At 47.3% G+C, this 27,433-nt stretch overlaps 3 protein-coding genes across 23 annotated transcripts in view; 1 reads left to right on the top strand and 2 right to left on the bottom strand.

Moving 5' to 3' along the window:
• The window catches only part of SLC7A7 (solute carrier family 7 member 7), a 43,837-nt gene extending 18,706 nt beyond the window's left edge, over positions 1-25,131 (bottom strand). The window contains exons 1-4 of one of the 3 annotated variants that reach the window (XM_050796529.1): positions 24,314-25,131; positions 19,658-19,786; positions 19,411-19,506; positions 17,224-17,764 (exon numbers count right to left, since the gene is read on the bottom strand). In XM_050796529.1, the coding sequence (XP_050652486.1) occupies positions 17,224-17,722 (499 nt within the window). In that variant the 5' untranslated portion in view covers positions 17,723-17,764; positions 19,411-19,506; positions 19,658-19,786; positions 24,314-25,131. Of the gene's footprint in view, positions 1-17,223; positions 17,765-19,256; positions 19,362-19,410; positions 19,507-19,657; positions 19,787-24,313 lie in introns of those variants that run through there. The other 2 variants (XM_050796527.1, XM_050796530.1) reach the window with 2 other exon arrangements.
• The window catches only part of DAD1 (defender against cell death 1), a 330,697-nt gene that overhangs the window by 231,291 nt on the left and 71,973 nt on the right, over positions 1-27,433 (bottom strand). The gene's annotated exons all lie outside the window — the stretch shown is intronic.
• Positions 1-27,433, top strand: part of MRPL52 (mitochondrial ribosomal protein L52) — a 244,816-nt gene that overhangs the window by 201,829 nt on the left and 15,554 nt on the right. The window contains exon 1 of one of the 17 annotated variants that reach the window (XM_050796643.1): positions 27,379-27,382. The exons of the other annotated variants lie outside the window; for them this stretch is intronic. The gene's annotated coding sequence lies outside the window, so the exon portion shown is untranslated. Of the gene's footprint in view, positions 1-27,378; positions 27,383-27,433 lie in introns of those variants that run through there. 17 annotated transcript variants of the gene reach the window in all.

Genomic DNA, 27,433 nt, shown 5'->3' with positions numbered 1-27,433 from the left:
AGCTCTCAGACACACAAAGATCCGAAGTCCTTCACAGCCCACAGCGTCTCTGGCAGACTCAGGGTAAGCTGTCTGCCCCCTTCCCACAGCAACCCTCAGCCCCCACCAGCACCCTGAAAGGCAAAAACACAAAATACCCTTCTCAGCCAAGTTGAACCTGGAATCATATCTTCTGTTCATTCACCAAGCCAACATTTATTGAAGAACCTACTACATGCAATTCACTGTAGCCACGTGTGCATGACACGAAGAATCTTTGCCTGATCCCTAAAGAACAGTACTCCGTAAAAAAACAGCCCTGAACTGCCAGGTATTGCTGACTCACTGATACAGGAGGCATACTGAAGACATAGATGGTAAAAACGTCCTGGTGGTGTCCTGAATGGCAAAACAACTAGGTCTCAGTGTGGACAAGTGTAGGTAAGGCAGGAAGAGTAATGTCTACCTGTGAACAGTGGGCCAAAACACCTTGGCTCTGAGGAAAGGCCGATTGGGTGGAGCTGGACTTCTGGACACCTGTCCTCTTGCCGAGAGGAAAGTTCCACCTCTCTCGCAAAACAGAAAGAAAAGTCTCAGCCCTCCTTTCTGATCACTGAGCTATTGTGAAGTAAAATTTAAACTGCTTTTAAGTCATCCAAAGACAGCATATGGAAGGTAAAGCTTTTAGAAATTAATAAGATGCACATGATATGAAAATAACTTGCAGTAATAGATACTATTAGATACTTGCAGTAATAGATACTATCTTCTAATTTAATCTGACAGACGGTAAGTTTTCTTATCTTTATTTTACACTTGAGAAAACTGAGGTCAGTCAGTGACTAGCTCCAAAGCCTATATCCATTCCACCACATCACATACCTCCCTAACTGTATGCAAGAATGTGAGGCTGGGAGTGGGATTATCTTCCCCTGTGGTAATGGAGATACCTAGAACTGCAGAGCGCTGGGGCAGTCCACGAATTGCTCTGAGAAGTCAGAATAAGCAGCTTCGGGAGGTGCCATCTGCGCGCCTCTCTGTTTGGGAAAAGCAACCACTTCTACTACCCTAGACAGGACAGCAAGGCTCCTTCAAAACTCAGAATTCCTTCACTCATTCATTCATTCATTCTTTAAGCTTATATTGAGTACCCACTGGGTTCCAGGCCCTGTGCAGGCTCTGAGATTAAGACCCAGTCCCCAGCCTTCACTCAGAAGTGGACATTGACAATTACAAGAATCAGGTGCTACGAAAGTCACTGAGAGGCAACCTATCCACCCACACATCACTGGAGGAGTAATTGGGGTGCAGGCAAGCACCAGGATCACTGTTATCTGGACTGAGTGCATGGAGGCTGGTGCTGGGGTGGGGGAGGAAAAGCAAATTTCCTGACAGAGAGAGCAACACGTTATTACCCTGACAATGAAATCAGCAATGAATGAAGTCACCCACCCGTATAAAAAAACCCACTTAAGCAATAACCAGTAAATGATTTCAAGGTCTATTAGTAATACCAGACTATGTAGTTCAACAGCTCTAAAGGTAGACTATGCCTGCCAAAAGACTGCAAACAACTGGCAGGAGCAGAGACTCTGTGTTTGCTCTCTGGAAACTGTCATGGTTGAATAGAAAAAGATGAAAATATGGTAGAAATATAGATCACATTTCTATGAGGTAGGGACCCCATTCTATAGAAGAGGAAACTGAGGACCAGGCACGGTGGTTCACGCCTGTAATCCCAGCAATTTGAGAGGCCAAGGCAGGTAGATCACCTGAGGTCAGGAGTTTCAGATCAGCCTGGCAAACATGGTGAAACCCCATCTCTACTAAAAATACCAAAAAATTAGCTGGGCATGGTGGTGGGTGCCTGTAATCCCAGCTACTTGGGAGGCTGAGGCAGGAGAATAACTTGAACCAAGGAGGCGGAGGTTGCAGTAAACTGAGATTACGCCGTTGCACTCCAGACTGGGCAACAAGAGTGAAACTCCATCAGAAAAAAAAAAAGAAGAAGGAGGAGGAGGAGGAGGAGAAAGAGAAAGAGAAGGAGAAGGAGAAGAAGGAAAAGGAGAAGGAGGAGGAGGAGGAGGAGGAGGAAACTGAGGCTAACAAATTTGACCTAGGATTGAATGAATCCTGCCTGATTCCATGCTCTTCACCACCATGCACCAGTGCCTCCCAAAGGGATAAGGGTATCCCCTACACTGTTCAAGAAAAAGAAGTCTGACTCAGGGCACCCAATCATTACAGCCATGGAGAAGGCATCACTGTAGGGTAAAGATATTTCATCCAACTTTCCCAGAAACATACCTCAACCAACCTAAGGCAGACTTAACTCTTTTTCATAAAATTGTCCCTCAACCTTGGTCCTTTCCTCTAACAGCCACCCTCCGTGCTTTCAGAATCATTCATCTAAAGAGCATGTCTACATTCCTTCCCCTTCCCATGTCTCTACAATGCAATCTGAGATGTTGCAACTCCTTCCTCTTCCACCCTGCAAAAGTTTTCCTTTGACCCTCTGAGTTGCCAATTCTAAATGACATTTTATTCCTTATTTTAAACTTAACAGCTCCTCCAGAAAGGCTATTTCTGAGTGTAAACCCACCACCTCTGGTATGCTGCCCTTGCTCTGTGCTCTCACCTCCCCACATTAACTACATTACATTAGAACAGTGTACATATGTCTCTCCCACCCATGAGAGCTGTGTGAGGGCAGAGAGTGGATAACAGTTATCCTTGTACCCATGGGCATAGTCCTGAACTAGACACATAGTAGCACTTAATACATTTTACTGGGTGAATAAATGATATTTCTGAAACCTGATTTCACCCTCACTGCCCTGAAATTTCATTGCCTTAGGAGAAAGCCCACATGAAAAGCCACCGGTGACCTTCATATCAATAAATCCAATCAACTATACTCAATCTTTACCTAGCTTGACCTCTTAGCAGATTGGACACAGGTGATCATTCATTCCTTCTCAATTCACTCCCTTCCACTCACCATCTTCCAGTTTTCCTCCTATCTCTCTAGGTGCTCCTTCTCCATCTTTTCGCAAAATACCTATCCCTCAAATGTGGGTATTCCTCAGAATGCTGTTCAAAGCCCTTTTGTCCTCCCTTTCTACATCTTGTCCCAAGGTCATCTCATCTGTTCCTGTGGTTTCTTTTTTCTTTTTTCTTTTTTGAAACAGAATCTTGCTCTGTCACCCAGGATGGAGTGCAGTGGCGCTATCTTGGCTCACTGCAACTTCTGCCTCCCCGGTTCAAGCAATTCTCCTGCTCAGCCTCCAGAGTAGCTGGGACTACAGGCACGCACCACCATGCCCGGCTTGTTTTTGTATTTTTAGTAGAGACAGGGTTTCACTATGTTGGCCAAGCTGGTCTCGAACTCCTGGCCTCAAGTGATCAGCCCACCTCGGCCTCCCAACGTGTTGGGATTACAGGTGTGAGCCACTGCCCCAGCCTGTTCCCTATGGTTTCAATAACCATGTATATAATGATGACTCCCAAAAGTATATTACCAGCCCAACTGTCATGATTCCAGATACATATGAATATTCAACCACCTACTGGACATCACCCGGCACATCAAACTCAACATGTACAAAACTGACTCCCTCAATTTCTTTCAAACCTACTGCACATTCAGTGTTCCCCATACAAGTAACTGGCATCACCATCCACCCATTTATGCAAGCCAAAGACCTGGGCATGTTATTATCATCATCAACTTCCACTCATATCTACTCATCGTCCAAGTCTTAAGTCTCCCCATCCCCAAAACATGACTTCAGTCCATACCACCATCATTTCTCACTAGGATCATAGCAGCAGCTACCCACCTGTCTCCCGGCTTTCAATCCTACATAGAAAAACTAGAGTAATCTTTCTTAAACTCACAAATTCTAAAATCTAAATCACAAATGCCACTCTTCTGCTTTTAAAGGCCTTAAGAGTTTTTTCATTGCCTTAGAAGAAAGCCCACCAAACTCCTTAATATAGTTGGTGCAATAGATTGCACTTTTCAAAGATGTCTCAACATCTCCCGTCCCATATTCCTTTCTTACAATGTAACTTTGACACTCTACCCATCAAGAGGCAGGGTCTGTACCCCTCTTCTCAAAACCAGATGGTCTTCTGTGAATGACTCTACCTATTAAGTATGACAGAATTGACACCATGCAACTTTGGAGACTAGGTCATAAAAAGTAATGCAGCTTCCACTTTGGTTGCTAGAACACTCATTCTGGAAGCTTTCAGCTGCCTGCATAAGCAGTCTGACTGCCCACATGTCACCATGCTGTGAGAAAGCTCAACACAGTCCATACGGAAAGACCACATGGAAAGGCTCTGACACAATTTGATAAGAGAAAGAAGGCCGGGTGCGGTGGCTCACGCCTGTAATCCTGACACTTTGGGAGGCCGAGGCGGGTGGATCGCCTGACGTCAGGAGTTCAAGACTAACCTGGCCAACATGGCAAAACCCGTCTCTACTAAAAATACAAAAATTGGCCGGGCGCGGTGGCTCAAGCCTGTAATCCCAGCACTTTGGGAGGCCGAGACAGGCGGATCACGAGGTCAGAAGATCGAGACCATCCTGGCTAACACGGTGAAACCCCGTCTCCACTAAAAAATACAAAAAACTAGCTGGGCGAGGTGGCGGGCGCCTGTAGTCCCAGCTACTCGGGAGGCTGAGGCAGGAGAATGGCGTAAACCCAGGAGGCAGAGCTTGCAGTGAGCTGAGATCGCGCCACTGCACTCCAGCCTGGGCGACAGAGCAAGACTCCATCTCAAAAAAAAAAAAAAATACAAAAATTAGCCAGGCATGGTGGGGCACACCTGTAATCCCAGCTACTCAGGAGGCTAAGGAAGGAGAATTGCTTGAACCTGCGAGGTGGAGGCTGCAGTGAGCCAAGATTGCGCCATTGCACTCCAGGCTGCGCAACAGGAGCAAGACTCAATCTCAAAAAAAAAAAAAAAAAAAAAAGAAAGAAAAAAGCAAAAGAAGCCCAGATAGTCTGCAACTTCCTCAGCAACCCTTTTTCCAGCTCCTGACACCATCCGACTGCAACCACATGAGAGATCCTGACCTAGAACTGTCCCACTAAGCCCTTCCCAAATTCCCAAGCCACAGAAATCATAAATAAAATGACTACCGTTTTAAGACATTAAGTTTTAGACTATTTGTTGTAGCACAATAATAACTAGCACAGTTTATAAAGCTTTGAACAACCTATGCCTTGACCTCTATTTCCTCTGCAAGCCAACTCTCAACCTTTCCTGCCTGAAATTCAACACTGCAGCCCACCCTGAACTCCTTTCAGGGCCTGAAAGGACCACTTCTTTCTTGCATTTAAGTTTTCATACATTCTGTTCTTGCTGCCTGGAACACTCCTACTCTTGATTAATTCTTCTTCGCCATTCAGATATCAGCTCAAACATCTACAGGAATGGTTTCTAAATGCCTAGGTTAGGACTGGTCTCCTCCTGTGCCTTGTTCAACCTTGCAAATTACACCACCATCACAATCCACTAAAACCCTGTATCGGAGGCCAGGCACGGTGGCTCACACCTGTGTTCCCAGCACTTTGGGAGGCCGAGGCAGGCGGATCACGAGGTCAAGAGACCGAGACCATCCTGGCCAACATGGTGAAAGCCCATCTAAAAACTACAAAAATTAGCTGAGCATGGTGGTAGGAGCCTGTAGTCCCAGCTACTCAGGAGGAGGCAGGAGAATCTCTTGAACCAGGGAGGCAGAGGTTGCAGTGAGCTGAGATCATGCCACTGCACTCCAGCCGGGTGACACAGCAAGATTCCATCTCAAAAAAACAAAACAAAACAAAAATCCCTGTATCAGGTTGCCCATCCTGACCCCGGCATGCACCCATGCATGTAGTCACACACACACATGCACACACATCAAGTGCTCCAAAAAGACAGTGACAGTGCAGGGAACACGGCAAGCTCTTTGCAAATACTTGTTGAACGCTTAATCTCCAACCCTATCTCTTCCCTAAATTCCAAAGGGCATATCTGCCTACTACGTTACAAATAAATTCCAAATTCAACATGCCCCCATCCTCCTCCTTAGAATAACTGATATCACTGCCTACAAGTTGTCTAAACCAGAAACTTCATCTCTTCAAAGAATATTTATCGAGGGCCGGGCATGGTAAGTGGCTCACGCCTGTGATCCCAGCACTTTGGGAGGCCAAGGCAGGCAGATCACTTGAGTTCAGGAGTTCGAGACCAGCCTGGCCAACATGGTGAAACCCCATCTGTACTAAAAATACAAAAATTAGCCAGGCCTGGTGCCGCACACCTGCAGTCCCAGCTACTCAGCATGCTGAGGCAGGAGAATCCCTTGAATCTGGGAGGCAGAGGTTGCAGTAAGCCGAGATCTTGCCACTGTACTCCAGCCTGGGTGACAGAGCAAGACTCTGTCTCAAAACAATAACAACAACAATCAAAAAATATATATATATTTATCAAGCTTCTCTGTTTCCTTGCTGGGGATACAGTGGATCATAGATAGGCACGGCTCTTCTGGCACAAAACTTACAAGATGGTAGATGTTTTCCTTGACACTTACCTCTCTCTTATACTTGACATCTTAATAGGTCTCATTGGTTGTATTGATTATACCTTCTAAATTGCTCTCAGATCTATCCTTCCCTGTCTACCCCAACTGCCACCACCCTAGTTCAGGTTTTTGTCATTTCCTGCCTGGATTGCTACAAGAGCTTCCTAATAGTGTCTCTGCCTCCAGCCTTGTCTCCTAAGTTCCACCCCAGCTATATCACTCCCCTGTTTAAAATCCTTTAATGGCTCCTCATATGCTTTGGATAAATTCTAAACCCCTGCAAAGAAATACCTTGTGTTCTAGCCCCTTGCCCATCTTGACCGCCTCATATCCCACAATCCCCCATGCACCCCCACACCCCATATATTTTTTTCACCTTGTGCCTTTACATTGGCTTTCCCTGTGCCTAGAACATCCTGCACCCTTCTTCATTCAACATATAATTATTGAGCACCTAGCAGATGCCAGGCACTGTTCTATGTGCTGGTGATTCAGCAGTGAGTAAAACAAAGTCCTTATTCGCATGATGTTTATATTCTAGAGGGAAAGAGAGACAAGTAAACAATGTGTTGAACAGTGCTATAAAGAAAAAGAGGCCAGGCGCAGTGGCTCACACCTGTAATCCCAGCACTTTGGGAGACGAAGACGGGCGGATTACCTGAGGTCAGGAGTTTGAGACCAGCTTGACTAACATGGTGAAACCCTGTCTCTGCTAAAAATACCAAAATTAGCCAGGCTTAGTGGCAGGTGCCTGTAATCCCATCTACTTGGGAGGCTGAGGAAGGAGAATCACTTGAACCCGGGAGGCGGAGGTTGCAGTGAGCCGAGATTGTGCCATTGCACTCCAGCCTGGGCGACAGAGCAAGACACCGTATCAAAAAAAAAAAAAAAAAGAAAAAGAAAACAGGATGGGGAACTGAGAGTGACCATTTTAGATAGGATAGGTCTCTAGTAAGGTACTATTTTTGCAAAGAGGTGAATGGAGTAAGGGAATAAGCTCTGCAAGCATCTGGAGACATGCCTTTCTTGCAGAAGAAACAAATACAAAATCCCTGAGACATGCATGTGCCAGGAAAATGCAGGAGAGAAAAGGCCAGTGTGGCTGGAGCAGACAAAGTGAGAGCAAGAAGTCCAAGGTGAATCAGAGAAGTCAGGTGGAGTACGGCCACATAGGCCACAATAGAGATGTGGGTGCTTCAGCCCAGCCTGACTCCTTTCATCCTTCAGTGTTGATGCAGACATCATCCCCTGAACAAGCCGCTCTCCACCCCTGCAAGCACTTGCCACATATACATGTTTAAGACTATGTTTGCCTCGCTTCACCACCACACTTGCGTTCCCTGCAGGCAGGGGCTCCACCTTTCAGCTCCATGCTTTATAGAGCCCAACATGTTCAGAAAAAAATTCTCAAATTATTCAAATTTTCTTCTTTTGTTTCAATTCCATACCCTGCAAGCAACTTCCTGATTACTAGATTGGTTTCCCAGTTACCAGGGTACCAGGAAGGGGATGCCTTGATAGTGAACACACACCTTCTGGTCATTAGAAATTACTCGCGTGAGAAAGGATTCCCTATTTAATAAATGGTGCTGGGAGAACTGCCTAGCCATATGCAGAAAATTGAAACTGGACCCCTTCCTTATATCTTATTCAAAAATTAACTCAAGATGGATTCAAGACTTAAACGTAAAACCCAAAACTGTAAAAACCCTAGAAAAAATCTAGGATTTCATAGCAATACCATTCAGGACATAGCACGGGCAAAGATTTCATGGCAAAAATACCAAAAGCAATTGCAATAAAAGCAAAAATTGACAAATGGAATCTTATTAAACTAAAGAGCTTCTGCACAGCAAAATAAATTATCATCAGAGGGAACAGACAACCTCTACAGAATGGGCGAAAATTTTTTGCAATCTATCCATCTGATAAAGGTCTAATAACCAGAGTCTACAAGGAATTTAAACAAATTTACAAGAGAGAAACAAACAATCCCATTAAAAAGTGAGCAAAGGACATGAGCAAACACTTCTCAAAAGAGGACATTCATGTGGCCAACAAGCATGAAAAAAAGCTCAACATCACTGATCATTAGAGAAATGCAAATCAAAACCACAACGAGAAATCATCTCATGTCAGTCAGAATGGCAATTATTAAAAAGTCAAGAAACAGCCAGGCGTGGTGGCTAACAGCTGTAACTCCAGCACTTTGGGAGGCCGAGGCAGGTGAATCACCTGAGGTCGGGAGTTCAAGACCAGCCTGACCAACATGGAGAAACCCTGTCTCTAATAATACAAAATTAGCCAAATACAAAATTAGCCAGGCGTGAGGGTGCACACCTGTTATCCCAGCTACTCAGGAGGCTAAGACAGGAGAATCCCTTGAACCTGGGAAGCAGAGGTTGCGTTGAGCCGAGATTGTGCTATTGCACTCCAGCCTGGGCAACAAGAGCGAAACTTTGTCTCAAAAAAAAAAAAAAAAGTCAAGAAACAACAGATGCTGGCAAGTTTGCAGAGAAAAAGGAACGCCTGGTGAGGCGCAGTGGCTCATGACTGTAATCCCAGCACTTTCGGAGGCCGAGGCGGGTGGACCACGAGGTCAGGAGTTCAAGACCAGCCTGGCCAAGATGGTGAAACCCCATCTCTACTAAAATTACAAAAATTAGTTGGGTGTGGTGGCGAGCAACTGTAATCCCAGCTACTTGGAAGGCTGAGGCCAGAGAATCACTTGAACCCAGGAGGCAGAGGTTGCAGTTAGCCAAGATCATGCCACTGCACTCCAGCCTAGGCAACAGAGCAAGATTCAGTCTCAAAAAAAAAAAAAAAAAGAAAAGAAAAGAAAAAGAAAGAAAGGAAGATATGGCAAGTAAGAAAATGTGGTACATTTATGCCATGGAATACTATGCAGCCATAAAAGGGAATGAGATCATGTCCTTTGCAGGGACATGGATGAAACTGGAAGCCATTATCCTCAGCAAACTAATGTAAGAACAGAAAACCAAACACCAAATGTTCTCACTTATAATTGGGAGCTGAATGATGAGAACACATGGACAAACGTGGGGAAAGAACAACACACACTGGGGCCTGTCGGTGGAGGTTGGTGGAGGGAGAGGATCAGGAATTATAGCTAATGGATGCTAGGCTTAATACCCACGTGATGGGTTGATCTGTGCAGCAAACAATCATGGCACATGTTTACCTGTGTAACAAAGCTGCACATCCTGCACATGTGCCTTGGAACTTAAAAGTGGAAGAAAAATTAAACAAATAAAAATTTTTTAAAAAGAAATTACCCATGTATGCTCATCAACAAACTGTACATACATCAAAGGCCAACTGCGGTGGCTCACGCCTGTAATCCCAGCACTTGGGGAGGCCAAGGCAGGCAGATCATGAGGTCAGGAGATTGAGACCATCCTGGCCAACATGGTGAAACCCCGTCTCTACTAAAAATACAAAAATTAGCTGGGTGTGGTGGCAGGAGCCTGTAATCCCAGCTACTCTGGAGGCTGAGGCAGGAGAATCACTTGAACCTGGGATCTCGACTCACTGCAACCTCCGCCTCCTGACATAGTGAGACTCTGTCTCAAAAAAAAAAAAAAAAAAAAAAACTGTACATACATCAGTAAACTGGCATTATCATTCACACATCAACCTCTTTTTTCTTTTTGAGACAGAGTCTTGCTCCGTCACCCAGGCTGGAGTGCAGTGGTGTAATCTGGGCTCACTGCAACCTCTGCCTCCCAAGTTCAAGCGATTCTCCTGCCTCAGCCTCCCAAGTAGCTGGGATTACAGGTGCCCGCCACCACACCCAGCTAATTTTTTTGTGTTTTAATAGAGACATGGTTTCACCATGTCAACCTCTTTTTTCAGGTAAGCATCACTCACTTGCTGGGAAAATGACCCACTTCTATGTCATGACAGCCAAAGAAGGCACTGCTCATGGAAGGGCCACATGAGTGCCCAGCAGAAGACTCGGATGCCCTGTCTACCTCACACTCAGCCCATCTTCCCTATTTTAGATGGCAGCCCCATCACCCACACCTGTCCAAGCTCAAACCCCTAGCTTCACGAACTCTGAGAGCTTCCACATCCCCCATACCTAGAATATATGCGTAATGGAGTGTGCCTGAAGAATTATGGGATATGAGAAGGCCAAAGCAGTGAAAGCACAAGGCACACCTTCAAGGGGTTTAGATTTTCTCCTAAAGCATATGAGGAGTCATTGGAGGATTTTAAACAGGGAGCAACATACTGGGGTGGAAACCTGTGGGCAAGGCTGGAGGAGGGTTTTACCTATGAGAGCTCCCCGACCCACAGCAAAAAGTCCTTGAAAGTCCACTGTTAACTTTTTTTTTTTTTTTTTTTTTTTTTTGACGGAGCCTCTCTCTGTCGCCCAGGCTAGAGTGCAGTGGCCGGATCTCAGCTCACTGCAAGCTCCGCCTCCTGGGTTCTTGCCATTCTCCTGCCTCAGCCTCCCGAGTAGCTGGGACTACAGGCACCCGCCACCACGTCCAGCTAATTTTTGTTGTTTTTTTGTTTGTTTGTTTGTTTGTTTGTTTTTGAGACGGAGTCTCGCTCTGTCGCCCAGGCTGGAGTGCAGTGGCCGGATCTCAGCTCACTGCAAGCTCCGCCTCCTGGGTTCACGCCATTCTCCTGCCTCAGCCTCGCGAGTAGCTGGGACTACAGGCACCCGCCACCTCGCCCGGCTAGTTTTTTGTATTTTTTTTTAGTAGAGACGGAGTTTCACCGGGTTAGCCAGGATGGTCTCGATCTCCTGACCTCGTGATCCGCCCGTCTCGGCCTCCCAAAGTGCTGGGATTACAGGCTTGAGCCACCGCGCCCGGCCTTTTTTTGTATTTTTAGTAGAGACGGGGTTTCACCATGTTAGCCATGATGGTCTCGATCTCCTGACTTCGTGATCCACCTGCCTTGGCCTCCCAAAGTGCTGGGATTACCAGCGTGAGCCACTGCGCCCAGCCAACTATTTCTTTATTCATACCCTCATCTCTGTTCCTAAGGCCACTCCACAGTGCAGATCTTCATCACCCTTCACATGGATTCAGATTTCAGCTCCCTAAACTAGTCTCCCCACCTTTCTGTCTCTTGCTCTTTCTAAAAACATTCTCCATGTCGCCACCAGAGTTCTCCTTTTAACCAAATCTGATTATTTCAGTAGTCCCCATACCCCTGCTTAAAATCAGTAGCTGTGTAGCTTTGTAGCTCCCACCTGTAATCCTAGGTACTCAGGAGGTAGGAGGATCACTTGAGGCCAGGAGTTGGAGGCTGCAGTGAGCTATGACTGCACCACTGCACTCCTGCCTGGGCGACGGAGCAAGAACCCCCATCTCTAAAAATAAAAAAATAAACAATAGCTTCCCCTTATCTTTTAGATAAAGTCCAACCTGATTATAAAACCCATCTCACCCAGCGCTGTCTCCTAGCCCCTCTCCCACCCCACATTCCAACCATACCAATGACCTGGAATTCTCTGAACATTCTGTGCCTTGCACCTCCACACCTTTGTACATGCAGTCTCCTGTGTGAAAGGTCGCAGGAGACAGCTATATTTGTTTTCAAAATTCAGCTCAGACACCATGTTCTCTGTGATACTTTCCTAAGCTCTCCTCCCCTACAAAAATAAAGTTGCCCCATTTAGGTCAGGCGTGGTAGCTCATGCCTGTAGTCCCAGCACTTTGGCAGGCTGAGGCAGGCGGTTCACCTGAGGTTAGGAGTTTGAGACCAGCCTGGCCAACATGGTGAAACCCCGTCTCTACTAAAAACACAAAAATTAGCCAGGTGTGGTGGTGCATGCCTGTAATCCCAGCTGCTCGGGAGGCTGAGGCAGAAGAATCGCTTAACTTGGGACATGGAGGTTGCATGAATGAGGCGAGATCACTCCAGCCTGGGCGACAAGAGTGAAACTTTGTCTCAAAAAAAAAAAATATTGCCCCATTTGCTCTTATGGTGCCTCTATCAGTGCACGAATTATATTGCATGACAATTATTTGTTAACATGTCTGTCTCCTTTCTGGACTATAAATTATGGAATGGCAAGGGCCAGATATCATTCTTCTTCGTTTTGCAGCACTAAGTAAAATATCTAGCACACACATAGCATGCCCTAATTAAATTTTTTCTAAAGGAGGGAATGTATGAAAGCTCTAAATTAAAGCCCTTCTGTTGCTAAATCTGAAGATTCTGCCTAAGTTCTCACTTAGGCTAATCAGAATGTCTTTATAGGTCCTAGCATCTGACTTGTGTCAGGTGCTTATTAAACAGTACCGGAAGGCCACGTGCAGTGGCTCCTAGCACTTTGGGAGACCATGGCAGGCAGATTGCTAGAGCCCAGGAGTTTGAGACCAGCCCGGGCAACATAGCGAGACCCCATCTCTATAAAAAAAATTTAAAAACAAAACTAAAACAGTGGCTGAAGGAATAAACCCATGAATCATATGTCACTAAATTCTTAGTCTTGATTGCCCTTCTGAACCTTCTTTAGATCTCTATGTTCCTCTGAAGTTATTAAAGATAGAACAAAGTCCAGATATTACCTATGCAGTAATATCTCATTTATCTAACCATAACTACTCAGATGAAGCCAAGAAACAGGAAAAGGAACAGGACTATAAGTGACCAAGAAAGATAGTAATTTTAAACATAATACCTTATACTTGAGTCAAAATTTATGATTTTCACTGAATCTCATTCCATTCTCACAACAGCCTGGAATTAAACAGTCAGTGCACTTGGCTCAAGGTCACATAGCTATTGAGCCCAACCTCAAACACAAGTGTGTGCAGAAGTGGTGTGCACATTTCACTCTATCAGAGTAATCTCAAATGTGTGTCACACATCTGTGCACAAAACTCCATGCCTTTTACTCACTAAAGAGCTCTGCATATGAACCATAACTGTGGCTACTTTGCATGTGTTATTTTTGTTTTGTTTTGTATTGTTTTGTCTTTTGAGAGAGTCTCGCTCTGTGGCCCAGGCTGAAGTGCAGTAGCATGATCTCGGCTCGCTGCAACCTCTGCTTCCTGGGTTCAAGCATTTCTCCTGCCTCAGCCTCCACAGTATCTGGGATTACAGGCACCCACCACCACACCCAGCTTTTTTTTTTTTTTTTTTTTTTCTTTGAGACAGAGTCTTGCTCTGTCACCCAGGCTGGAGTGCAATGGCACAATCTCTGCTCCCTATAACCTCTGCTTCCTGGGTTCAAGCGATTCTCCTGCCTCAGCCTCCCAAGTAGCCGTGACTACAGGCATGCACCACCACACCCAGCTAATTTTTTTTTTTTTTTTTTTTTTTTTTTTTTGAGACGGAGTCTCGCTCTGTCGCCCAGGCTGGCGTGCAGTGGCGCGATCTCGGCTCACTGCAAGCTCTACCTCCCGGGTTCACGCCATTCTCCCGCCTCAGCCTCCGAGTAGCTGGGACTACAGGCGCCCGCCACCACGCCCGGCTAGTTTTTTTTGTATTTTTAGTAGAGACGGGGTTTCACCATGTTAGCCAGAATGGTCTCGATCTCCTGACCTCGTGATCCACCCGCCTCGGCCTCCCAAAGTGCTGGGATTACAGGCTTGAGCCACCGCGCCCGGCCCACCCAGCTAATTTTTGTGTTTTTAGTAGAGACGGGGTTTCACCATGTTGGCCAGGATGGTCCTGATCTCTTGACCTTGTGATCCACCCGCCTCGGCCTCCCAAAGTGCTGGGATTACAGGCGTAAGCCACTGCACCCGGCCTTTGCATGTATTCTTACAAGGATATACAGGCACATGAATGTGTACATGGGTGAATGAGGGTTTGAACATGTATGTCTCTATTCCTAAATTAGAAGCAGAAAATTGGCCAGGTGCAGTGGCTCACGCCTGTAATCCCAGCACTTTGGGAGGTCAAGGCAGGTGGATCGCCTGAGGTCAGGAGTTCAAGACCAGCCTGGACAACATAGTGAAATCCTGTCTCTACTAAAGATACAAAAACATTAGCTTGGCGTGGTGGTAGGCACCTATAATCCCAGCTACTTGGGAGGCTGAGACAAGAGAATCACTGGAACCCAGGAGGCGGAGGTTGCAGTGAGCCGAGATCGCGCCATTGCACTCCAGCCTGGGCAGCAAGAGCGAAACTCTGTCTCAAAAAAAAAAAAAAGAAGCAGCAGCAGCAGAAAATTAAAAAGGGGTGACTGGCAGAGGTAGGCACAATGCCAGAATCAAGGAATAAGAGCTGTCAGAAATGACACAGACAAAGATAGTTAAAATAATAGAATTCTAAGGCTGGGAATGTGGCCCATGCCTGTAATCCCAGCACTTTGGGGGGCTGAGGTGAGCGGATCACCTGAGGTCAGGAGTTCGAGACCAGCCTGACCAACATGGAGAAACCCTGTCTCTAATAAAAATACAAAAATTAGCCAGGCATGGTGGCACATGCCTGTAATCCCAGCTACTTGAGAGGCTGAGGCAGGAGAATCACTTGAACCCGGGAGACGGAGGTTGTGGTGAGCCGAGATTGCACCATTGCACTCCAGCCTGGGCAACAAGAGTGAAACTCTGTCTCAAAAAAAAAAAAAAAAAAAAAAAACCTCAGTGAAAACCCCCTTCTTGCAACACAAAGTGGTGCCTTCCACCCCTCCCTGACTGTTGCCATGTATGACAAACATACACAGAGATGAGCCCAGGCCAGACACAAGGACACACAAAACACAGAAGGACCCCACCGAAGACAGCCAGTTCTCTACACAACAGTAAAATCAGGGAAGCTGGAAAGGAATGGGGCAATACAGAAATTGAAAGAAAAAAGGACACAAGCTGATGGGAGAGCAGGGAGCCAATGAGCAATTGCACCTGGTGCAAGATTCCTGTGCCCCAACTGCTACAGCAGCTGCCCCTCAAACTGACAGAATGTCTGAGCTTCTTCACAGTTGTGGGGTAGAAGGCATCTCTAAGGTCCTAGGCTCTCTCAGGTTGGAAGGGCATTTTTCAAGAATAGAGGCATCTGAGGGATGGGGCTGTGGAGAATCATCATCTCAGCACCTCCAATGGCTTTGCTGAATGTACAGATTTAAATAATATTTTATTTATGAGATGGAGAAAAAGCCAAGGTGGACTGAAATGACAGTATTAAAAATCTTGCCCACAGAGGCTGGGTGCAGTGGCTCATGCCTGTGATCCCAACACTTTGTGAAGCCGAGGCAGGTAGATCACTTGAGGTCAGGAGTTCAAGACCAGCCTGGCCAACACAGTGAAACCCCATCTCCACTAAAAATACAAAAAAATTAGCTGGGCATGGTGGCACATGCCTGTAATCCCAGCTACTAGGGAGGCTGAGGCAGGAGAATCACTTGAACCCAGAAGATGGAGGTTGCAGTGAGCTGAGATTGCGCCACTCAAGCCTGGGTGACAGAATGACTATCTCAAAAAAAAAAAAAAAAGGAAGAATCTAGCCTACAGAAATACTCACGCAACTGCAAAAGGACATCCACTGGAGCATTATCTGTAAGACTGAGAAACTGAAACCAAGGTACATGGCCATTAACAGAGGACTAGCTAGATAAATAAACTACTTAAATCCTTATAATTAACATGGAATTAAAACATAATTTTAAAATACATCCTTAAAATTAACATGGAATAATACGAAGCATTTTTTAAAAAGTAGATCTGTAAGTAGAAAAGAATGTCACTGATAATGCTAGAGGAAAAGCACGTTGTAGAATTACATGTAGACTAGTATGATCTCATTTTTGTAAAAGAACAAAACATACCTCTTTTTTTAATTTTTTTTTTTTTTTTTTTTTGAGATGGAGTCGCACTCTGTCACCCAGGCTGGAGTGCAGTGGTGCAATCTTGGCTTACCGCAACCTCTGCCTCCTGGGTTCAAGTGATTCTCTTGTCTCAGCCTCCTGAGTAGCTGGGATTACAGGTGCCTGCCACCATGCCCAGCTAATTTTTGTATTTTTAGTAGAGATGAGGTTTCACCATGTTGGCCAGGCTACTCTCGAACTCCTGACCCCAGGTGATCTGCCCACCTCAGCCTCCCAAAGTGCTGGAATTACAGGCATAAGCCACCACACCCTGCCAAAACTACATCTCTTGAAGGAACAAGAAAAAAAAAAAAATCAGTGTGCCTGTAGTCCCTGCTACTCAGGAGGCTGAGGCAGGAGGATAGCTTGAGCCTAGAAGTTCCAGGCTGAAGTGAGGTATAATCACACCACTGCACCACTGTATAATCACCAAAACTGTGTTTTGGGTGACAGAGCAAAACACCTGTCTCTTAAAAAAAAAAAAAAAAAAAAATCAGGAAGAATATGCAAACTGCTAATAGTCCTTACCATGAGAAGTTGGGGAAAAGGTGAGTGTTTTTATGTTACACTGTGGTACTGTTTGAAATTTCACACTAAGCATACATTAATTTAACTATATATATAGAGAGAGAGAGAGAGTTGTGTATATATATAATTGTATATACATAGTTGTGTGTATATATAGTTGTGTATATATATAGTTGTGTGTGTGTGTATATATATAGTTGTGTGTGTGTGTGTGTATATATATATATGTTGTCAGAGGCATTCCTTTCTATCTCCTTCTTACTCCCAGACTGCACTCACATCCCAGCCTCTGCCCAGCCCTCCATCCACCACCTCCTGCCCCAGCCCTACTTACAGATGCAGGCAGCAGCCAGCAGGCGGCTGGCAGCATAAGGGGCCAAGCAGCTTGGGAAGAGAGGCTGTACCATGTAGTTGGCAAAGGTGATGGCAATGATGGCCTGGCTGGTGGGCTCACTGATGAGCAGGGAGGTCCAGAGTCTGATGAAAGCAAGGAATCCTCCAAAGGCCTCCAGGATATAGGCATAGCTGGCCCCAGATTTCTTAATGGTGGTGCCCAGTTCCGCATAACAAAGGGCCCCAAAGACGGAGAAGAGGCCCCCGACAGCCCAGATGACCAGAGAGAGACCAAAGGAGGCACTGTATATGAGCACACCCTTGGGGGAAACAAAGATGCCCGAGCCGATCATGTTCCCCACAATCAGGCACACGCCGTTAAGCAGTGAGATCTCCTTCTTCAGCTTTACCTGCTCCGGCCCTGGGCTGGCCCCATCACCCAAAGGGGAGGTTTCCACCTCAGGTTGGGAGGCCCCTTCATACTCAGTGCTGTCAACCATGGTGGAGGAGAGGAAACCCTTCACCAGCTTCCTGGCATTGCCCTTTAAGGAAGAAAGATGATGCTATATATTAGGTGGTTGGCAATTACATAGAACCTCTACCTGCCTCCAACGCAGGCTAATATGGGCAGCCCACCAACCACTGCAGAGACCTCCAAATAACCTTTTCTCTAGCTCACTCATCAAAACAACCCCAACTTGAATATGTATGTATTTATTTATTTATAGACAGAGTCTCGCTCTGTAGCCCAGGCTGGAGTGCAGTGGTGCAATCTTGGCTCGGCTCACTGCAACCTCAGCCTTCCAGGTTCAAGCACTTCTCTTGCCTCAGCCTCCCAAGTAGCTGGGATTACAGGCACCTGCCACCACGCCTGGCTAATTTTGTTTGTTTGTTGTTTTTTGTTTTTGAGACGGAGTTTCGCTCTTGTTGCCTAGGCTGGAGTGCAATCTCAGCTCACCGCAACCTCCACCTCCTAGGTTCAAGTGATTCTCCTGCCTCAGCCTCCCGAGTAGCTGGGATTACAGGTATGCACCACCACACCCGGCTACTTTTGTATTTTTAGTAGAGACGGGGTTTCTCCATGTTGGTCAGGCTGGTCTCAAACTCCTGACCTCAGGTGATTCGCCTGCCTCAGCCTCCCCAAGTGCTGGGATTACAGGCATGAGCCACCTTGCCCGGCCTCCAACTTGAATTTTTAAGAGAAGGCACTCATTCGCCAGAGAGAAAGCATCTGTCTCTCATCATTAGGATATTGCTGCTCACCCAACTCACCAAATAGAGAACGAAATCTTGGGCTGGGCACAGTGGCTCATGTCTGTAATCCCAGCACTTTGGGAGGCCAAGGTGGGCAGATCACCTAAAGAAGGGAGTTCAAGACCAGCCTGCCCAACATTGAGAAACTTGGTCTCTACTTGGTCTATACAAAAATTAGCCATGTGTGATGGCACATGCCTGTAATCCCAGCTGCTTGGGAGGCTGAGGCAGGAGAATCACTTGAGCCCGGCAGGTGGAGGTTGCAGTAAGCCAAGATCAGGCCATTGCACTCCAGCCTGGGCAACAAGAGCAAAACTCCGTCTCAAAAAAAAAAAAAACAAAACATAACAAAAAAAACACTAAATGTTGGTTCTCTCTGAGCCTGCTATAATACAAGATAGGCATGGGGGCAGCATGGCAGTTCCCAGAAAATAACCATAATGGCTTGACCCTGAGTTTTCAGCCTTATCCAAAACCCGTCTTCCCTCCAATTTCAGCTTCAGCGATCACCTGCGCTGAGATACAACATTAGGAACCGATCTTACAAGCAACTAATCTGTGGGAGCGCCTCATGACGCTGCTCTTTTCCCCAAGGACTCTATGTCTGCCAAACCTAAAGGCTTCAGAAATCTGCTGGAAACCCACAACCATCCTCCTGCCCAAGGAGCATCCCTTAACCCTTAGCTGGAGTCTTCAGCCCTGGCAAAGCCCAAGTAGACCCACCTCACCCTGAAAGAAAACAGGCTATTCTCTTTCCCTCGCCTTTCCTTTCCCAGATACCTTTTTCCCGGTCTCTGGTATTCCAAGCCTCCTGCTCTCAGATCCCTCACATCAGCATCGTTGAATCACCCAAAAAAGTATGAATGAGAGAAGGGTGATCCAATGTACAACGAAACCTAGAGATGATTGGAGGCAGCTGATGGCCACTCCCTACCCCAGAGTTGCTGCTGGAGAGATACCACTGCAAGCCAAGGCAGGAAGACAGCTGCAGCCAGGCAGCACATGCTGGAAAACACCGAGCAGGAGACAGCTGAGAGGAAAACAGAAGAGGCTAGTCAAGCAATGGAGAGATATTAGGGCGAGAGGCACTCGGGAGAAGAAGCAATTAGACACTGCACAGCAGCAAAGACGAGGGTAAGCAAGGCGAGTGGAGATGAGAAGAGGGTGGAACGCACACTTACTCCTTGGTCCTGGATATAAGCAGGTTCTCACGGCAGTGCCAGCAGCAGTCAGGAAAAGTGCCTTCCAGGATCTGTGGTCTGATGCTCCTCCTTCCCAGCCAGCAGTAAAAGGGAAGGCCAGAAAAATGCCTATGGATTTAAGCAAGAAGGGTGGAGGAGGTGAGGCAGCCTGCAAAGGAAGGAGTGAGGGAGGGGGAAAGGACTGTTAAGCAACCATCTGTGTCCAAGGTTCACTGGCCCTTCACATCTGCAAAAGCGGTGGCTAGGAGCTCTTGGCTCAGCACTTTCTGTGATAAGAAGTCACTCTCTCAGGAATCTCCTTTGTCAGCTCTGCTCTGGGACCGGGGGCCCAGATGAAAGGACAGTCAGCTGGGTGCAGTATCTGTAGCCCTGGGGAAACTGTTCCAGACCAAGTTAGCTGAGGACAGGACAGTAGCCGGGAAGGAATACACAGCACTCTCTCTCTCTGTGTGTCCTCCATGCCCCACCCTAGCCTCTCTTCTCTCTCACCCCAAGCATTTAAGAAAGGGAGGAAGGTTGCACAGTGTGACACAAAGGCTTGTTCCCATGCTGAGATTACAGGAAGTGTAAGAGCAGTCTCTACACCCTGTGACTGGGCGTTCTAAGAGAACTCTGCACACTTCCCCATGCAAAGAGAGACTGGGAGGTTGCCTCCAAACCTGGGCCACTGCCCCAAAGTCTGAGCCTCAGACTACTTCAAAAGAAACACAGTCAAGAGATCAAATATCTGACTGCATCCCCACCAGACCCATGTGCCTTTTCATTCTTGACAAAACATACCAAGATTTTTGGGTAAGCATAAATTCCTATGAACGACTTCCTCATATATAAGTTTACTCCACTTTCCTAAAAAATATGAGGAAATCAGGCCAGGCGCGGTGGCTCACGCCTGTAATCCCAGCACTTTGGGAGGCCAAGGCAGCTGGATCATAAGGTCAGGAGATCAAGACCATCCTGGCTAACACAGTGAAACCCTGTCTCTACTAAAAATACAAACAAATAAAAATAAAAATAAAAATTAGCTGGGTGGGGTGGCGGGTGCCTGTAGTCCCAGCTACTCGGGAGGCTGAGCCAGGAGAATGGCAGGAACCCGGGAGGCAGAGCTTGCAGTGAGCCGAGACTGGGCCACTGCACTCCAGCCTGGGTGACAGAGCAAGATTCCGTCTCAAAAAAAAAAAATTTAAAATAAAATGAGGAAATCAGATTTCACTGAAATCTGTTGGACAGACAGGCCCAGAACAGGCAGAGAAAGCTGAGCATTTTTTGGAAATCACATAGTTTATGCTGTCTTTATTATTTACTTTAAATCTGGTATTCTATTTTACCAACAGAAATAGACCCTATCCATTCTGAAATCCAACTGTCTGTTTCTTCTCATATCTCTTCTAACCCTCTTTGGTTATTCTACAACCAGAGAATAGAGATCTAAATATCTCTGGGAGACATCTCCACCATACATCCTCCCATTCTAGCTCTTTAAACTTTTAATTTAATCTAGGAGGAGGATTCTGGTGTGAGCGTTTCCAGAGATCATGCTTCTCCCAAGACAGGCTTCACAGTGATCTGAAATCCTTCTGCAGGAGACTATCCTTTTCTCCAAAATGCTCCTGTAATAATAATTGCTATCACTTATTGAGCACTTACCTGGGTCAGACACACTGCTAAGGACTTTAAGCACATCATCTAATGGAACCACCAGAGCTCATATACTCTTAATCACACAAGTATACTATCCATCTCCCCATCCCCCTGGCCTGCCCTAGTCTCTAGGCCTTCTTTTTATTTTATTTTATTTTATTTATTTATTTATTTTTTTATTTTATTTATTTTTTGTTTGTTCGTTTGAGAGAAGGTCTCACTCTGTCACCCAGGCTGGAGTGCAGTGGCACGATCTTGATTCACTGCAACCTCCACCACCTCCTGGATCAAGCAATTCTCACGCATCAGCCTCCTGAGTAACTAGGATTACGCCTGGCTAATTTTTGTGTTTTCATTTTGGTATTTTTATTTATTTTGTTTTATTTTATTTTATTTTGAGACAGAGTCTTGCTCTGTTGCCCAGGCTGGAGTGCAGTGGCACGATCTCGGCTCACTGCAACCTCCGCCTCCCAGGTTCAAGCAATTCTCCTGCCTCAGCCTCCTGAGTAGGTGGGATTACACCAGCACGCCCAGCTAATCTTTTGTGTTTTTAGTAGAGTCGGGGTTTCACCATATTGACCAGGATGGTCTTAAACTCCTAAACTCAGGCAATCCGCCCACCTCAGCCTCCCAAAGTGCTAGAATTACAGGCATAAGCCATCGTGCCCAGCCTAATTTTTGTATTTTTAGTAGAGATGAGGTTTCGCTCTGTTGGCCAGGCTGGTCTTGAACTCCTGGCCTCAACTGATCCACCTGCTTCTGCCTCCCAAAGTGGCGGGATTACAGGCATGAGCCACCAGCACCACCTTAGACCTTGCTTTTGGACAGGAATGACCTACATGGATTACCTGGAGGAAGATGTAATCAGACTAGACTAAAAAGAAAGAAAGCGGCCGGGCGTGGTGGCTCAAGCCTGTAATCCCAGCACTTTGGGAGGCCGAGACGGGCAGATCACGAGGTCAGGAGTTCGAGACCATCCTGGCTAACACGGTGAAACCCCGTCTCTACTAAAAAATACAAAAAACTAGCCGGGCGAGGTGGTGGGCGCCTGTAGTCCCGGCTACTCGGGAGGCTGAGGCAGGAGAATGGCGTAAAAACCCGGGAGGCAGAGCTTGCAGTGAGCTGAGATCCGGCCACTGCACTCCACCCTGGGCGACACAGCGAGACTCCGTCTCAAAAAAAAAAAAAAAAGAAAGAAAGAAAGCCTCTGTCATCCTTCAGTCTATAGCCTAGACTAAAGGCTCCAACAAAGTTTGTTAATCTCCTTCCTGGCTGCCCCTCCCCTTTCTCATTCTTTGCAGGGATAAGAGGTGATTACAAGTCCTCTTGGCAGTGCTGCTATTGCTAGGGTGCCCACTTCTAAAGCAAACAAAAGAAAACACAAACACATCATCACGCCTGCCCTTTTAAGACCAAATTCACTGGCACCAAGAGGTGGGCATGTGTCCTAATATGATGTAAAAGAAAGGAAGGAAGGAGGGACAAAGGAAGGGAAAACTGTGAGGGGGAATGGAGAGAGAAGTGTACAGGGTTTCACTCCTGACTGGTGGCATCTGAAAAGTGAAGTCCTATCCGTGGAATTTTGAGACAGAAATCTGCTGGGGGAAAACCCGCACTCCAGCAAACAGCATGCCCTGGTGGTAGCACCAAGAAGTGCTAGTGGACTCTAACCTACATCAGTCTGCCCATGCAAACTAGGCAAGGGAGGCTGCCATTCATAGAGAACATGAAGCCCCTGTCTTTTCTCAACCACTACCTAGCACCCTGGACAAGAAGGCACCATCTTTGGCAGCTCACATTTCTCCCTAAGACCCCGGGTCTTAGGGTAATGCTTCCGCCATTCAGGCAGCCTGCGACCAACAATACCCCTAGGCTCTCCCAAAGGGGCTCTTCTGCCCCAGGTTTTCTTTTTTTTTCTTTTTTTTGGGGGGGGTTTGGGTTTTGGGGTTTTTTTTTTCTCCGAGACAGAGTGTTGCTTTGTCCCCCAGGCTGGAGTGCAGTGGCGCAATCTCTGCTCGCTGCAACCTCCACCTCCCGGGTTCTTCTGCTTCAGCCTCCCTAGTAGCTGGGATTACAGGCACCCACCACTATGCCCAGCTAATTTTTAATTTTATTTTTTTTATTTTTAGTAGAGACGGGGTTTCACCATGTTGACCAGGCTGGTCTCGAACTCCTGGCCTTGTGATCCTCCCACCTCAACCTCCCAAAGTGCTGGGATTACAGGTGTGAGCCACTGCACCTGGCCCACCCCAGGTTTTACATGAGCAACCCCGTAAGATAACAGCAGCCCTTGTCGTCTTTCGCTGTCTGAGATGCGTTCATCTCTGAACACCCAGTGAAGATTACAGGACAACACACTCATCCTACAGCCTGTGGAAGAAATTTGATTCAGAAACTGGCAGCAGGGCCTCCAGTATGCAGTGCTGGGCAGAACAGTCAGTGGAGCCCCTCACCCTAACCTCACCCTCGAATGGCAACACCAAAACACACTTCCTCCAGGAACTAGCACATAACTCGGGGTCTTGGCTTCTCAGCCGAGCTCAGGGAACTACTGTAAGAACACACTTTCTCTCCCAGAGACCCCATGTCCTGCCTTCCTGGCTCCAACCAGTCTGTGCTGCCTCCCCTAACAACAGAAACAGAAAACAGATACACTCTGGTATGACTAGATTTCCCCATCACTCCAAGCTAGAAGCTCAGCTCCTCCCTCCCCAGTTCTCTGTTTGTTTTTCTATATTCTACTGTGGCTAAGTCAGTCTCTTAAAAAAAAAAAAAAAAAAAGGTGAAACAAAAAAGAAATTGTTTACTCCTGTGGCCAGGGCTTCCATTAAGGAAGGGCTGAAGTCTCTGGGCAGAAGTTTCAGCCCAGGGAGGGACACGGCTGGGATCAAGAAACAGGAGGCTCTTGGGTCTCCATTCAGCCGATTTTTAGGACTCACTCCATCCTCCTCCTACACTTCCCCTCTCGCCCATTGTCCCTCCTCTCCCACCTCTTACCTGTCCAGTGACCTTTGGGCAGGTGCAGGGAGGAGGGGCTACCAGCTCAGTCAAGGGAGAGGGGAAGGTGCTAGTTAGGAGAACCAAGGGTATGGCTCACGCTGCAGCAGCTGTTGACTCTGAGGAGCAGAAAAAGCAGAGGGTAACGGGGACTGAAATGGAAAACAGGAAAACACATGTGTGACTCTGGCCGGCAGCGGGGAGGGGCCAGGGGACGGGCTGGAGCTGGGACTGCCTGGTCAGACCCAGAGGACCTCAATGCCTGCCAGCCTCCAGGCACCTTCTCCACTACACTGGCACCAAATACCTGAGTCGCAGCTCCTTCTCCCTCCCTCAGCCCCACCCCCCTCTTCCTTGTTGCCCTACATTTACTGAGCATTTAAGCTTTCCCCTCCATTGATAGTGACCTCTGATGCCTCTTGCAACTCCCCTCATTCCATTTCCTAATCATCTCCCACTCACTCCCACTCATGTACTATCCTTAGTCCTGCAGAGGGGATACGATCCCATGGTCAGAAGGAAACTTTGCAGTCCCATCTCAAGAGTGTCAAGCGCCATTTCAGCCCCTAAAGCAAGCCAAGGGAGGTAATGCAGGCCAAGGAAGACCACTTATAGGAGGACAGCCAAGCACATTTAGACACCAAGCAAGCTCACTCACAGCTGAGATCTCTAATTGGTTCAGGTGATACCGATGTGTGTCACCAGGTAAGAGCCAACTGGCCCGTGGCACCCTGGGCAGACTAATGAGTTGGCATCCCTTCAAACCAGTTTTATTTAAACATCTGTCGAACGTTTACTTAGCAGAGGTGAGGGAAATACCAATTTTCCTGGAATACAAATTGTGTAAGCCTCTTTATATTCAAAATTAGAAATTATTACGTATCAGCCGGGTGTGGTGGCTCACGCCTGTAATCCCAGCACTTTGGGAGGCCAAGGCGGGCAGATCACAAGGTCAGGAGTTTGAGACCAGTCTGGCCAACATAGTGGAACCCCGTCTCTACTAAAAATACAAAAATTAGCCAGGTATGGTGGCGGGCACCTGTAATCCCAGCTACTTGGGAGGCTGAGGCAGGAAAATCGCTTGAACCTGGGAGGCAGAGGTTGCAGTGAGCACTCCAGTCAAAAAAAAAAAGAAGAAATTATTACACATCTTCATCACATGCAATATTCCAAAGCAAACAGCTTCTTGGTAAGCACAGTAAACCACTTAAAATCAGATAATAGTATAAATCTCTTGCCCTCAGGGAGCAGCACTTCACAGTGCATCATGCATTTTTGGAATTACAACTGTGACTAATGCCTTTAAGCAACTGCCAGCTGGCTGGCCCCTGGGCTACACCCTGCAATTTGCACCTGTCTTGCAAAATTACTCCAGACACAAGTGGAGTCCAGGTAAGGAGTTGTCAATAAGTCTATGTCACTGGATGAAAGCCAACTCATATTTCACCAAGACACAGGAATCATAGTACACTGGCACCAAATACCTGGATTATTGCAAAGATAATTTAGTGTCTTTTAGACACTCTCAGTCTGCTACCCAACTTGCTGGCCCCTTACCTGCACTCTGGGGTCGGGTCCAAGTTGTGAGGGAAGACCTAGGAAGAGGAAGCTGTCTTTGCCTGCATGGGCCCCCCTGCTGTCTTCCTCATTCCACTACAGCTTCACTGGCTTTCCTGCTGTGGCCACACAGCAAGCACGCTCTCCCGCCTCACAGCTTTTGCAATTTCTGTTCTCCCTGCCTGGAACATGCTTCCCAGTGATATTGTCCATTCCCGGTGTCATTTGTTTGCTGTCACCACCCCCACTAGAATGTAAGCATCACAAAAGCTTTGTTCACCACTGTATCCCCGCAGAGCTGGGCTCACATAGACAGTTAATAAATGTTTGCTGGGTTAATAAATGAATGAATGAACTATGTTATTTATTTGATTTCCCAGGTAGCTAGGCTCCTGGGCATGTCCTTGAATTTGCTCTCCAGGCCCTCCTGTTTGGCTGCCGCTCTGGCTCCTAAGCAAGGAGTACCCGGAGGTACTCTTTTTGACAGTAATGTGTTAAAGGCAAAGAAGAAAGTATGGCTTTCACGGTTTTACTGGGAGGCCTAGAATGATTTGAAACGGACTTTTGTTTCATTAATGGGAAAAGCAAAGCAAAACAAAAAGCCTATCATCTAACACTCTTTCCCTGGATCCAGGAAATTCTTGTCTGCTCTACCTCACACCCAGGCTCAGGTGACCGGTCTGGGTGCGGCGTGGAGATGACGAGAGCTAAGTGCTACAGCTGCGAAAGGGTGAAGGGCAAAGGAGGAAAAGACCGAGGGAGGCGAACGCTCAGGTTCATGCATATGCAAGTGGGTTCTACAGCTGAACTTCGAAGCATACACTCAACTCCCCACCATGCGCCCCGCCCGCTGCTCTTCCCCGGAAAAGCTCTCCCCTAGCCCGCGATCCTCACTGGCCTAGCCCTTGGCCGTTCCCATCCCCCTCTCCGCCCCCGCCCAACCTGCTGGCCTCACTCACCTTTGTCCCTTTCTCCCATCCCCACCCCGCAATCCACCCTCGCTTTCTCCGGTCCCCTGCCATTTGTTTCGCTTTTATTTCCCTCCTTCTTTTGGGTCCCCAGTCTGCGGTCCTAGGACAACGCCTTCCCAAGCTCGGACCCAGCCACCGTCCGCCTTCATTACCCCTCTGAAGAACAGGGTCGCCCCCGAGGCCCAGGTCTGGCTGTGGGGGCCCACTCGAGCTCTGCCTTGGGGGACCAGGACCTCACCCCAACAGGAGTCCCTTCCGCTCCCTCCACCTGGCCAAGCGGCCCCCGCCCTTCCACCGACTCTAGGAAGCGCTAGAAGAGGGGATTGTCGTGGGTGTAGGCGAAGGGCGCAAAGGTCCAAGCACTGAGGCCTCGCAACCCGCTCCCCTGTCCGCTCCTCGCTCCCGCACAGCTGGATTGCTGCCGGGAAATGAAAATGACCGCGGACACCCTTAGAGACTGGTCGTCCACCCCATGAACGCTCAGCTTCCTCTTCCCTCCCTCTCAACCCCGCATAATCTGGCTGCCAGACAGGGGTCGGGGCAGGAGCCCCAACCCCTGGCCACAAGTGCCTCCTGCCCCGAGATGCTTAGC

Source organism: Macaca thibetana, chromosome 7 (assembly GCF_024542745.1).
Source record: "Macaca thibetana thibetana isolate TM-01 chromosome 7, ASM2454274v1, whole genome shotgun sequence".
In the NCBI taxonomy this organism is placed as follows: domain Eukaryota; kingdom Metazoa; phylum Chordata; class Mammalia; order Primates; family Cercopithecidae; genus Macaca; species Macaca thibetana.
Note: the sequence above shows the minus strand (reverse complement) of the source record. Positions and strands in the feature narration are given on the sequence as shown.